The sequence below is a fragment of the Macaca nemestrina genome, chromosome 16, assembly GCF_043159975.1.
Source record: "Macaca nemestrina isolate mMacNem1 chromosome 16, mMacNem.hap1, whole genome shotgun sequence".
NCBI lineage: Eukaryota > Metazoa > Chordata > Mammalia > Primates > Cercopithecidae > Macaca > Macaca nemestrina.
This window is the reverse complement of record NC_092140.1, coordinates 96,261,714-96,276,347: the sequence shown is the minus strand read 5'-3', so window position 1 is coordinate 96,276,347 and position 14,634 is coordinate 96,261,714. Positions and strand designations below refer to the sequence as shown.

The following is a 14,634-nucleotide window of genomic DNA, read 5'->3' as shown; positions in this document are numbered from 1 at the left end:
GCAGGTTCACTATTTTAGGCTTTTTTTTTTTTGAGATGGAGTCTCACTGTCACCCAGGCTGGAGTGCAGTGGCATGATCTTGGCTCACTACAACTTCCGCCTCCTGGGTTCAAGCGATTCTCCTGCCTCAGCCTCCCAGGTAGCTGGGATTACAGGTTCCCACCACTGCACCTGGCTAATTTTTGTATTTTTAGTAGAGATGGGGTTTCACCATGTTGGCCATGGTTGGCCAGGCTGGTCTTGAACTCCTGACCTCAGGTGATCACCCACCCCAGCCTCCCAAAGTGCTGGAATTACAGGCATGAGCCACCACACCCAGCCTAGGCATCTTTTAAAAACCATTTTAATGTTCATAGTTGGTGTGGCCAAGAGGTCCCTCCTGTTAGGATCCCTTCCCCCACCTTCCCCCCAGCCCCACCCTACACACAGACATTGGGATCCACAACATGCATCTGGGAAATCCCAAGTCACAGATGATGGCAGATGAGGCAGCTTTGGGGTAAGTAGCAGCCCATACTCCCTTGTTCTCTGATTCTGCTCCTGAAATTTAAAATTCTGTGGAATGAATGGTGTGCCATGAACACTGGCCTTCATTCATTTCACAATGCACTGAACACTACACTCGTGGAGCAGCAGTGTGATCTGTTTCTTCACTTATTAAGCCACTGGCAAACATCTTCACTCTACGTGGTAGCAAAGTGCCAGGCCCTTGGGCTTACCGCGAAGGGAGAGGCACGACTCTTACCTTCCCAGTGCTTTCCACACAATGATGGAAACTTGTGACCAAAGTTTGAGCCCTCTCACTGTTGGAAACATGGCTCTCCTTGAATCAGCATCCACCCACTCCCATTTTGTTTGTTTTATTAAGAGAGTATGAAGATTCTCAGCCTGGGAAGCCCATGAGGTAAAAAGAACCAAGTCAGACTCTTCAGCACACCTGAAGGCATCTTGCGAACACGGAAGCTGTGTTTCCAGTAGAACCTGTATTTAATTTATTCCCATGAAGGTCCCCAAGTGGACCGCATCTGTATACCCTAGTCCAGATTTTTAAATCCTCTGATGCTGCAGAACCACGCTGATCACAGCAGAAACTTAAATGGATCCGAAACTTGAGGAACACCAACCCACAGCAGTTTCCTTCTTGGTAGAATGTGAGGGTTGAATTTGAGGACATGGAAATGACAATGGCTTTTGTGGAAAAAGAGCACATTGTCAGCTCCTCCCCAAAGCATTAACTGCATGGATGGGCTATTTCAGACAGTGAGACCTGCTGTGATATTAAAAAAAAAAAAAAAAAAAAAAAAAAGATTGCTTGGGATACGTTGCTATGTTATTCTGCTTTTAAAATGCTGCTCTTCTCTTAGGCAATGACAGATACCATAGCAGGACAGGCGGCCTTTTCTTCCTTCTGTTTTACAATTCCTGTCCGAGCAGCAGAGGCATGGCTGAATTCTAACAGGGGTGTGGGCTAGCAGGGGATGGGCGCAGGCGTACTAGCAGGGCCATGCTTTGAGTTGGTGAGGAAAGCAATATATGAGGAGGGAACCCTGATGCCCTTCTCTACCTGCCTCATGATCTTGCTTTCACACAGCTGCTTGTAATGCCTTTCATCTTAAGCCCAGCAAGCACCATGTCAACCAGCTATTTGCAAATTGTTGAAGAGGGAGCTGGGGAGAGGGGGAAATGGGGAGTTACTGTTTAACGGGTGCAGAGTTTCAGTTTGGAAAGATAAAGCTCTGAAAGTAGACGGTGGTGAAGATTGCACAACAATGTGAATGCACTTAATGGCATTATGAGCAAAAATTATGTTCCAGGGAGTTGTAATTGGCTCAGTCTCTGGACAAAAGTTACCCAGGATAATCTTAAATTTTGTTGGTAAAACAAAAAAGGCGGGGGGGGAGGGGCTTTTTTGAATTCCTAGACTTGCCTATATGCATACACAATTAGAACAAAGACACTGAATTTACCAGAAGCTATAAGAAGCCCAATTGGCGTGTTGAAAGTTCTAAATGGAATGAAGAAGTTACCATTGCCTTTCTTAGATAAAATAATTCCAAACTGAGTATCTTAATGAAGCAGAAAGACAGATGAGCCCTGAGGAGACTGAAGCCAAAGTTGTTAAATGTCTTTGAAAGATCTCTCTTCAGCTGGGCACAATGGCTCATGTCTGTGATCCCAGCACTTTGAGAAGCTGAGGCAGGTGGATCACCTGAGGTCAGGAGTTCAAGATCAGCCTGACCAACATGGTGAAACCCCCTGTCTACTAATAATACAAAAATTAGCTGGGCATGGTGGCACATACCTGTAATCCCAGCTACTCGGGAGGCTGAGGCAAGAGAATTGGTTGAATCCAGAAGGTGGAGATTGCAGTGAGCCAAGATTGTACCACTGTACTCCAGCCTGGGTGATAGAGTGAGACTCTATCTCAAAAAAAAAAAATAAAAATAAAAATAAAAGTCTCCCACTAACCCCGTTCCTGCCACTCTGCCATCCTCTGCACCTTTTTTTGCCACCTCTGCTTTATCCTTCACTCCCTCCGTCCTCTTTCACTCTTTCAACTGTTATTTTGAAAAAGTTTCTACATTTTCTCTGGACTTGTCTGTGTATTTCCTTGTGGAATCCTCTGATGATTCCTGTCATTTTGTGTAGATTTAGCATCCATTTTGGTCCTTCTCTAATACCCTCAGACTTCTTGAGACGCTTGAATTCTCTCTCTGCTTGCTACTCTGTTTTCTCTAAAATTCTGTAAGGGCTTCAGCCATGTGGAACAGATAAACTTCAGCTTGTTCCCTTTACAGAGATACTGTTTGAGTCCAACTGTCCTTTTAAACTAGTGGGTTTTACCTGACTTGTAGCTAAAAATAAGGTCTTTATTTGTGTCTCCATTTTTATGTACAGATATGTATACATGTCTGTATATTGTCTACATCAGGGGTTCCCAACCCCCAGGCCACATACTGGTACTGGTCTGTGGCCTGTTAGGAACTGGGCCGCACAGCAGGAGGCAAGCAGTGGGCAAGCGAGCATTACGGCCTGAGCTCCACCTCCTGTCAGATCAGCAGTGGCATTAGATTCTCATAGGAGCACAAACCGTATTGTGAATTGTACATGCGAGGGATCTAGATTGTGTGTTCCTTATGAGAATCTAATGCCTGATGATCTGAGGTGGAAGAGTTTCATCCCAAAAGCATCCCCCACCCCATCGCTGGAAAAATTGCTTTCCATGAAACAAGTGCCTGGTGCTAAAAAAGGTTGTGGACCACTGGTCTACATGACACCAAATTGGTTTATAAATAAATGAATACTAGAATATTAAACAAATGAGCCCAGTTGCTTTTCAAATTCATGTAACTTAGTAATCTTTTGGCAGATGGGACTAGTCTAATATTGTTGGTTTGATGGGGCTGTATCTTCTGCGGTATCAGCAAAGTATGCATGGATTTCACTTTAGGGTTCCTGCTTTTATGATACCTGCCTGGCAGAGAGTAATATAAAACTGGTTGATAGAAAATTTAGCTTGGGATAGTTGCTAGATTCTTGTAGTGTCTTACGAAGTTTTCTAAATACATTAAGTAAATGAATTAAATGTTTGTAAATGGGATGAAAGTTTAGTAAATGAACTTTTGATAATGGATGTTTTGTAATATGTTTACATGGAAAGGTTTCTCAAATCTCTTTAGTAACTCTTCCCCTAGAGTTTTGCTAAGCTAAATTAAATGATAGATATTCATTAAATATCTAGATTATTTCCAAATAAGTTAATGCTAAGACATTGATTGCTGAATATCAGTTTAGGCTTATATACTTTTGGCTTATTATTTCAGAGAAAAGAAGCTACTTAGATTTGTTAGTAAATGTCCTGCTCCACATTTAAAAATTGTTCTGTTAGAAAGCTTATGTTTCTAAAAATTATAAAATGTGTACCCACAAATAGTACATATCTGACACCTTAACATACTTATTTCCTGGAGTTTTTATTAAAAATTAAGGTTACTAAGAGTTACCATTGTAATTTAGATATAAGAAAAAACATTTCTATATGCAAAGTGTATACGGAAATGAGGATGTGTTTTTAGAAACGAAGGCTAATAAGAGAATAATTTTGTATGAGAGTCTTGTGCAATACATTTTTGTCCTACGGTAAAATGACTTGTTATTTAAGAAAAAGGAAGCATTGGACAAAGTGGAAAGTCCAAGCATGTCATACGTGATCTAAGTAAATCATGATAAGGTTTATGAAAAGAAAGTTTATAAAACCAATGTTCAGTGTGGTCAGTTTGGCTACAATTGGAAGAAAATTGTTTATAGTTCTTTTTAGGGATTGAGTTTTGATGTTAGAAATGTACTAATGTAGAATTTAAAAATTTGATCCCCTGTGTTGGAACAAGGTTTTCTGAAAATATTTATGTGTTCTTAGTAAAATTGCAAGAGGTTTTTATTTTATTTTTGAAATCTATTTCTTTAACTGTCATCCTTTAAACAAGTTTCTAATTCTGCCACATTTCTTCTTGAAAGCTATCTAATTTCCCTAGTTTCAGATTGGAAATACAGCTCTCCTTTCTACCCTTGAAAAAGTATATCTTTTTACTTGGCTAAGTGCTAACCCTCTCCTTCAACTTTTCACCAGCTCCTTTAACCTTTTCTCTGGTTCAAACTCTGTCATTATGGCCTGATGCTAAAATGTGTATCTTGAAGGTCTAGAAAGTCGTGTTTTCTCCAGTACAGCCTGATTCTGTACTTTGGGCTTTTCTTAATGTGCCTGAATTTACATTCACCAGAAAACTTCCTACACTATATTTTGGTTTTGGTTTTCATTTTGAGAAAGTCTTACTCTGACACCTAGGCTGGAGTGCAGTGGCACAATCTCAGCTCACTGCAGCCTCTGCCTCCCAGGTTCAAGCGATTCTCCCACCACAGCCACCTGAGTAGCTGGAATTACAGGCACCCACCACCACGCCCAGCTAACTTTTGTATTTTTAGTAGAGATGGGGTTTCACCATGTTGGTGAGGCTGGTCTCAAACTCCTGGCCTCAAGTGATCAGATTGCCTCAGCCTCCCAAAGTGCTGGGATTACAGATATGAGCCACCGTGCCTGGCCCCCTGTCCATCTTTGAGACAGCTCCTCCACACGAAATTTCCCTGCACTGCTCCTGACTGTGTGAGGTGTCCCTCCTGGGGCACCCACACCATGTGCCTATGCTCCTGCAGCACTTCTGACTGGAAAAAAAATAGACCCCTATACTGTTAATAAGAACCACATACTCGCCCACTCAAGGTACCAGTTCTGCTGTTGACATTCCTCTATAATATGGTGTATACTCATAGCCATAACGCTGGACACACTCTTCCTATGCCTGATTAAATTCAAGTCCCATTTTTATCAGGTGTAACTTCCAGGTTATCTTAATGGGCTTCCTGTAAGGAGAAGCAATCACATTGCAGGAGGTTTTCTTTTTGTTGCCTTTTAGGTAATTGGCTTAGGAAACAAATATGATGTGTTTGACCAAGATAATTTTCTGTTTTGTATGTTGTCATTATTGAGTATTTTATGACTTAGAATAAAAGAGCTTTACAAAGTTTAAGGTTTTTATATCCATGTAACTTTCTGTGTTTTTGAAGTCTTTTGACTTCAGCTACTTGGGAGGCTGAGGCAGGAGAATCGCTTGAACCCTGGAGGTGGAGGTTGCAGAGTCAAGATCCGAGATTGTGCCACTGCACTCCAGCCTGGGCAGCAGAGTAAGATACCATCTAAAAAAAAAAAAAAAAAAAAAAATCACGGGACTACAATCTAATGATAGGTGTATGAAAATTTTCCCCAGATACATCACTTTTCTCTCCATACTGATCATATAGGAATCTCAAATTTCTTAACTTCCTAAGGCTAAGAAACCAAACCAAGCCAGGCTTTAGATTTTACTTACAGTTTTAAGGTTCTTGGACCTGCCAGGAAGGGACAATTTTTACTTACTTACTGTAAGGCTGGAAACTCTTAAAGGCAGGTGATATGGTTTGGATCTGTGTCCCTATCAAATCTCATGTTGAATTCTAATCCCCAGTGGGGCTTGGTGGGAGATGACTGGATCATAGGGACACAGTTCTCTTGAATGGTTTAGGACCATCTGCTCAGTGCTGTTGTAGTGACGGTGAGTGAGTGAGTTATCAAGAGTTATGGTGCTGAAGTGGGTGAATCACGAGGTCAGGAGATCAAGACCATTCTGGCTAACATGGTGTAAACCCCGTCTCCTAAAAATACAAAAATTAGCTGGGCCTGGTGGTGGGTGCCTGTAGTACCAGCTACTCAGGAGGCTGAGGCAAGAGAATGGCGTGAACCCGGGAGGCAGAGCTTGCAGTGAGCCAAGATGGCACTACTGCACTCCAGCCTGGGTGACAGAGCGAGACTAATGAGCATTTACAACTGATAAGGAAATTTAGTTTTTCTGTAGCATACAAAAATTTAAGATAATTATAATCATGACTGACAATGCATATCACAAGATGTTGGAGTTGTAGAAATCTCATGTGATTTTGGAACATATTAAAAAAATTTTTTTTCGAGACAGGGTCTCCATCTGTCACCCAGGTTGGAGTGTAGTGGCACAAACATGACTCATTATAGCCTTGATCTCTTAGGCACAAGTGATCCTCCTGCCTCAGCCTCCCATGTAGCAGAGACCACAGGCACACGCCACCATACTCAGCGAATTTTTAAATATTCTGTAGAGATGGGGTCTCACTTTGTTGCCTAGTCTGGTCTTGAACTCCTGGGCTCAAGTATCCTCCTGCCTCGTTTTCCCAAAGTGCTGCAATTACAGGCATAAGCCATCACACCTGGCTAGAACACATTTTAGTAACACATGTACACAAATGTAACTTAAAGGACGTTAAGTTACATTTAACCGTTTCTTATTTGACAGTGATTCCAGTAAGATTTATCAAATAAGCCCGATCAGTTGATATCTCCACAAAATGAGAAATTCTTTGATGCTCTCCAGGGGCCCAACTTCCAAATCCTCAAGTTAATTTTAGGTTATAGATAATTTAGGATTTTGATCCTAGAAAAACCTGTCAAAGATGTCAAAAAGTTTAAAAGTACTTACACAGAATCACAGGTCATTGTAAAACACTGCTGGGCACAATCCAAATAGGTGGTGACCCCTCAGATTATGATGGTAGTTGTGGGCACTCTGAAGGATGCAATTTACCTGGAGGGTAAAACAATTTTTTTTTTATCTACTGAAGGAGCTAGGTTAGGAGGGTTTCTGGAGTCTTGGTTTGGATTAGGCCCTGTTTGAAATACATATATAATATATATATTTATTTTTTATATATTTATTTATATAAATATATAATCAGAAGCCTTTCTCACATTATTAACAGAATTTCCCACTCCAGCACCTGAGCCATCAGGGCACAACAGAGGTCCCTAGATTCCCCTCACTTGGGTGGTCCTAGACAACTGCATTGCTTTAGTCTAGCACCTTGTTGCACAGTGTGGTGTTTGTGCTGTTGCTGACATTCCCTACTTCTAATGAGGTCGAATTAGAGACATCTAAGATCCTAAAGCTGGCCAAGTCTCTGAAAGGTACATCTTCAGAAAGCCTCTTGGCTGGACTTACTGGAGTAAGTTTCCAATTTCCAGATATTTTCACCTGGCTCCTCCCAATATTGGATTTCTTTTGCCCTGTGAGTCTTAATGACCCTTCACATATTTGGGCTAAGCATTTGGCTCCTCTTTAAAATTGTTCTAGCCTGTTTTAACAGGTGTCTTCAAGAGACTCCCACCAGAATCATGCTGACCCAACACCTTGATACCTTAAACTCCCTCCAGCTGGAAACTGGAACCAACTTAACCCAAGAGACTTTGATTCACACTTAACAGGTACTTGAGGGCCTCTCATAAGTAAATGGCTCTAGTTGCTCAGCTGGCTACTTGCCCTGCCACTAGTATCCCTACACAAGACTAGAAGAACCTGGAGTAGACAGCCAACCACCCTGGTGCTGTGATGGAATGCAATCAACGTATTCAATCATCAGTGCCATCTGCGAACAGGTTTCAGATGAGGGGGGGAATGTGAATAAATGTGAACCTGAAAGAGCCAGTTCTTCAAGATGGATTCCACGTGACTAACTGAGCCTAAATTTTACATCTAGTCATTTGCTGACTACAGGTTACACATGTTTGCAGTTCTCCAAAAAATCCACACTGTAGTTTAACTTTGGGACTCTCAGAGCTCACCTGCCCAAACCAATCAGAGCTCACCTATCAACTTCTCAGGGCTCAACCACATCGACCCACCAGGGATCAGCTGTATCAGCCAGTCAGAACTCAGCTGCATCAACCAATCAAAACTAAACAACTATGAATCCTTCATTTGCATAAGTGGGCCTGATTAGGAGCCTGGGTGGGAACTACTCAACTATAAAACCTGAACCCTCCCTTTGATCTCTGGAATGCACTTTTGTTTTACAGGGAAGCCTGCGTCTCTCCGGTTTGCAAACTGTTCACTGGAATAAAGTCTCTTTACCCCAAATTCCTTTTCAGAGAACTTTTGTTCACAGGGCTGTCATGTGTCCTGCCTGTCACCGGTCCCTGGACTTCCTGTGGTCTCACTGGCCCTGCCAAGTGAAGCCAAGACTGGTTGAGCTTCCTCCTGGGGGGCCTTTCAAGTCCTCCTTCTGCCCACATTAAGCAGCCCACTTTGTATTTTAAGGCATGTCTCAGCCTGCCTAAAAGCACAGCCCTTTCCATTTCATATTTTATTTGATGATGCATCCAGAAAAGCAATTTGGGACTCAGTTAAACATCTCATTTCTCTTTATCAAATTTCCTTGTTGTTCTCTCACTTCAGGTTCTTGTCTCAGCAAGGACCAGGTGCTGGGTAATGTTCAAGTGTGATACCAGGAGGGAGGTTGACTTGGGAGGTGAGAGAACCAACCCGCAATTAAAGTGTCATGTGCTAAGTCCGCCATGATGTGCTTCTCTCCTCTGCTGCCATATTATTCATCCCTACCCAACCAGGAGGTCAGAAGAATTTGCTAGTGACAGTGAGATCCTCGGTCATAGAGATAAATTACTGTTTTAGGCAGTGACTCCATAGCGGGCCAGAGGGTACAGATAATAGTAAATACTCCTTTCTGATCAGCCACATTAGTCTTGTCTTTGGTAAACTGGAATTGGCCAACTGCAATGATTGAATCATGTCCCCCAAAAAGGTATGTCCAAGTCCTAATCCCCAATATTTGTGAACGTAGCCCTTTCTGGAAACAGAGTTTTTGCAAGTGTAATTAAGCTGAAGATCTTGAGATGAGGTCATCTGGTGCCCTTATAAGAGAAAGGAGAAAGAGATTTGAGATACAGAGACAAGGAGGAGAGAGCCCAGAGGGGAAGGCCACGTGAGCATGAAGACAGAGACAAGCCAAGGAATGCCTGGAGCCACTGGAAGTTAAGAGAAAGGCATGGAACAGATTCTCCCCCAGAGCCTCCAGAAGGAACCAACTTTGCCAATGACTCTTTGATTTCAGACTTCTAGCCTCCAGAGCTGTAAGAGAATAAATTCTGTTGTTTTGCTGTCATATTTAAAGGCAGCCTGAGAAACTAATACAGTACCCTCCTGGGACTCCAGGACCTGTCTTGGAGAAGGTCCTTGACTGAGGTCAAGAGACCAGGTTCCAGGCCCATCCTTCACAGACTGTATCAAAGAGAATTTTATGCCAAATCCTAACCAATAAAAGCAATCAAAGTGGAGTTTATGTGCTTGAAGCATGGTGGCAGAGCTCTCCCTGGCAGCCCAGGCTGAAAAGCCTCAAACCCCACCCTCCCAGTCTCTCACTCCCCATAACTACCACCAAACACACGCTCTTGCCTGAGGCACCTCTGCAAATCTTGGGGACCCCAAAAATGGCCTGAAGTTATAGGTGCTGACATGCAGCCACTGCACCTGCCCTGACATTGGGCAGATGGGGCCTTGATGCTCAGATCCACCAGTGATGACAGGATGGCCTCAGACAAGTGGTTGCCTCTCTGAGCCTCAGTCTTCTCACATATAAAATGGGAATCCTGGTCTGCTATGGACTAAACTGTGTCCTTCCAAGATTCATATGTTGAAGCTCTAACCCACAATGTGATTCTCTCTGGAGATAGGGTCTCTAGGAGATAATTATGGTTAAACGAGGTCACAGAGTGGGACCCTAATCTGATAGGAGTGTGGCTTTATAAGAAGAGGAAGAGAACTTTCTCTTTTTCTTTTTCTCTTTCTTCTCTTTTTCTCTCCCTACCTTGTGAAGACACAGCAGGAAGGTGGCTGCCTGCAAATCAGGAAGAGAGCCCTCACCAGAATACAACCGTGCTGGCCCCCTGATCTCAGATTTCCAGCCTCCAGAACTCTGAGAAGCAAATTTCTGTTGTTTAAGCCTACCTACTAGCTTATATTAATTTGTCATGACAGCACAAGCCAACTAACGCACCATCTCACTCAGTTACTTGGAGGATTAAGTGAGAAACACAGCTACCTGCAGCAGCCAATAGTAGGCACTGGGTAACCAAGATAAGGTAACCTCCTGTGTCCCCTTTTCTTTGCTCCCGGCCCTCCCCTATCTCATCTGGAAAACCCTTCATCATTTGGCCTTGACACACCTGTTCAGCTTCACCTTCTGCCACTCCACTCCATGCATGGTTATAATAAATGAATGCAGCCATGACTTTGCACAAGCAGGTCCTTCCGCTTAGATCACCTCTCCCTTTACTTTCTTTCTACACACCACACACATGTGCATGCATACACATACACACCCTCCACATCCTCCTGACAGACTTCTACTTATCTTTGAAGACTGTCTCAAACAACACAGCACAGTTGCTCTATCTTCCCCCCCCCATGCATCGAGGCTGCGTGTCCATACCTCTCTGCCCCTGTTACCCACACTAACTTGTGCATATGTTGGGAACACACCTGTGGCAGGCCCTGTGGACAGGTGCTCTGGGGTAGCTATGGTCTTCCCTTGCTCTCAGAGCTGGGTCCTTTGTAGCAATGAATCATGCCTGCCCTGAATCCTTGCAGCAATTTCCTTCCCTCAGTCAGGTGTTGGTCCAGGGTGTTACATGACCTGATTTGGCCAGTAAGCTGGAAGAGAAGGCCAGGTTTTGCCCGGGAGATGGATGCTTTCACATGCGAGTGAGACGCTCAACCCTGCAGGGGTCATCTTGTCACAGTGAGTGACCCAAAGAGTCTCAGCGATGCCAATGCATCGTTGAACTGCTGACACAATTGTGGAATCCCTTACCGCCACGCTTCTTTTAAATTAGGTGATAAATAGCTATATTAGTTAAGTCATTGTAAATTAGAAACTCTGTTAAACACAGTGCCCTCCTCACATTACTGTTACGGAGATTGAGTGAGGCTGTGGCCCTGACCCAGTGAGTTCTGATTGCTGAGTGCCAAGAAAAAGTGCCAAGGCTGTGCTGACCAGAACAGCTCTGGACTGCTTCACAGGACATGTCTGTGACAGAATGACCTAACATTTCATCATTGTGCTAACCCTCACGAAGATCTGTAAAGTACCTAGTGTGTGAGGGTGGCCATGTTTGACCTGAGTCAAGAATTCCTAACTTGACTAGAAGGTAACTCCATGTTTTATTCAGTTTGGGCTGTTATGACAAAGTACTGTAAACTGGAGGACTTACAAACAAATCTATTTCCCACAGTGTTAGAGGGTAGAAGTCTGAGATCAGGGCACCAGCATGGGGCTCTCTTCTGGGCTGTAGACAACTGATATGATTTGCTGTGTCCCCACCCAAATCTCATCTTGTAGTTCCCATAATCCCCACATGTCATGGGAGGGACCTTGTGGGAGGTAATTGAATCATGGGGGTGGTTACCCCCATGCTGTTCTCATGATAGTGAGTGAGTTCTCATGAGATCTGATGGCTTTATAAGAGGCTTTTCTGCCTTTGCTCGGCAGTTCTTCTTCCTGCCACCATGTGAAGAAGGATGTGTTTGCTTCCCCTCCCACCATGATTGTAAGTCTCCTAAGGCCTCCCTAGCCATGCTGAACGTGAGTCAATTAAACCTCTTTCTTTATAAATTAACCAGTCTTGGGCATGTCTTTATTAGCAGCTTGAGAATGGACTAATACAACAGCCATCTTCTTGTCTCCTCATATGGCAGAAAGAGAGCAAGAGAGTTCTCTGAGGTCCCTTTTCTAAGGGCATTAACCCCATTCATGAAGGCTCCACCCTCATGACCTAATCCCCTCCAAAGGCCCCACCTCCTAACACCATCACACTGGGGGTTAGAATTTCAACACATGAATTCTGGGGCAGGGGACAGGACACAGCCTTCAGTCCATAGCACCTCATGAAGGTATGTCTCTTCTAATGTTTCTTACTATTCTCCTCCCTTGCTCTCTTTTTATTCTATTTTTATTTTTATGTTTTTGAGACAGAGTCTCGCTTTGTTGCCCAGGCTGGAATGCAGTGGCACAATCTCAGCTCACTACAATCTCCGCCTCCGAGGTTCAAGTGATTCTCCTGCCTCAGCCTCCCGAATAGCTAGGATTATAGGAGCGCACCACCACGCCTAGCCAATTTTTTGTATTTTTAGTAGCAATGGGGTTTCACCATGTTACGTATGGCTGGTCTCAAACTCCTGACCTCAGATTATCCGCCCACATTAGCCTCCCAAAATGCTGGGATTACAGGTGTGAGCCACCACACCCGGCCTATATCTTTAACCTCCCAAAGCTTCCATTTTTCTTACATGTAAAGTAGGCATGATCATAATCCTGATTTTGTAAGGTTTAGAAATAACATATAAATCATTAGCATTGGGCTATCCATGAAACAGGCACTTAAGTTGTAGAAACTGTCATCACTTCCAGTTGTATGAGTCTTAGCCTTGTGACAAAATTGTGAAACAGACCACTACTATCACTTTTAGACTCAAGGATCACGGATGCCTTGTTCAATGGGACTGGAGAAGCAAACCAGGGATAAATTTGGTGCTGAGCTCGTGCAGCAAGACCCAGACCCCGCGCTGCTGTTCAGACCAACGTCCCCTCCTGGTGAAGTGAGTTGTAAAAAGACATCCAGGTTGGAGCCATAATTAGAAATGACTGAGAGCCATAAGTGAAAACAGCAAGCTTTTACTCATCAATAGTGGTCATTTATTTCAGAGAGAAAAGACAGATTTCAAAAGACATTGGAATTGGAAATGCATCCAGGATCCTCAGCCTGAGTGCTGAGAAGGTGTGGAAGCATAGCCTGACATTCCAAACTGGAAGCCGTCCCTCCTTGCCAAGCAAGGTCACCACCAGGGAACTCCTCCCAGCCTCCAACAGCCCCGTCACTGGGAACCCTTAGCCTCTGTCCAGACACCGCAGGCCCAGTTTTCTCAAGGAGACTCCTGGCATTTCGAAAGCAAACCATCTTTCACTTTTCTCTTCTGGATGAAAACGCTGATTTTTTTTAAAAAGCTCCTTTTAAAGAGATTTCCATTGTGAACATCCTTACACCTGCACAAATACACTCATCTGGCCAGTTGCTGTTCAGTAAAACAGTGCCAGAGACAACACTCACCTACACTCCTCCACCTCTTGTCCTGTCCCCCTCCTCCCCCCACGTTATGTTGGGGCTGCAGGACTAGTGTGGCCAACGAAATCTGAGCAGCAGTTTCGGGCTCCCGCCCAGGCTGAGGTCATTAAGAGCTAGCCTGGCTCTTCCATCTCTTTCTTTCCCTGTCCTGGAGGCCTCCATCTCTCTCATCCTCTGCAGAGGAGTAACTGCAAGAAAGTGGAGAACCACCTCACCCACATCAGCTTTGAGAGTGAGATCTAAACCTGAGACTTGAAAGATTGTCTGCTGTGGCCACTACCATTAGTACCCGAACTAATAATATAGGGTCAGTTTTCAGACAGCCCCTTTCACATTCTCAGAAGCAGATGCAATTTTCTATCCCATGCTCACATCTCAAGCTTGTATGGAGCCTCCACTGTGTGCCAGGCATTACTGGCATGGGGATTAAGAATGTGAGTAAATCCTCCCCAACCTTCCCTAAAGGATTGTGCCATCTATTAGGACAAGACAGACACATAATGAGCTCACACTCCTGGACAGATCTGTCTCGATGGTGTGGGCAGAGTAATGATCTCTGAGGAACTGTCTCCCAGCTCTCATTTCAGCAAATCCAGAGTAATCACGGGTGCTAACAGGAAACGTTAGTATTAAAGAGTGTACTTTATTTGGTCAGGCATATTTTATTGAATCACATTCAATTAGGCTATTAATGGATTCTTAATTCTTCATTTAATGAGCACATACTGACCCAGGCACATTCCTGGTGGAGACAGACCCCATCCCAGGAAAGACAGAGTCAAGTAGAAGTTCAATAAGCAAATAAACTCACAGGAAAATGTGTGTTCTCTCGAGTTATGAAATCAAAAACAAAGCAGGCTTGAGGGGTCATTTGATACCTACTAGGTTGTTTAAAAAAAAAAAAAAAAGTGTTTGTATAAAACATCTGTATTAGTTTGCTAGGGCTTCCATAACAAAATACCACAAACTGAGTGGCTTAAACAAGAGAAATGTATTGTCTCACAATCCTGGAGGCCAGAAGCCCAAGATCAAGGTGAGGGCAGGGC

At 43.6% G+C, this 14,634-nt stretch overlaps 1 protein-coding gene across 5 annotated transcripts in view; it reads right to left on the bottom strand.

The window, feature by feature from the left end:
- LOC105485958 (katanin catalytic subunit A1 like 1) overlaps positions 1 to 14,634 on the bottom strand; it is a 256,796-nt gene that overhangs the window by 40,997 nt on the left and 201,165 nt on the right. For 3 of the 5 annotated variants that reach the window (XR_011614928.1, XR_011614927.1, XR_011614930.1), the window contains one exon: positions 7,098 to 7,202. Coding sequence is in view for 1 of the 5 variants with exons in the window: in XM_071081492.1 (XP_070937593.1) it covers positions 7,162 to 7,202 (41 nt within the window). In the remaining 4 variants the exon portion in view is untranslated. Of the gene's footprint in view, positions 1 to 4,965; positions 5,749 to 6,987; positions 7,203 to 14,634 lie in introns of those variants that run through there. The other 2 variants (XR_011614929.1, XM_071081492.1) reach the window with 2 other exon arrangements.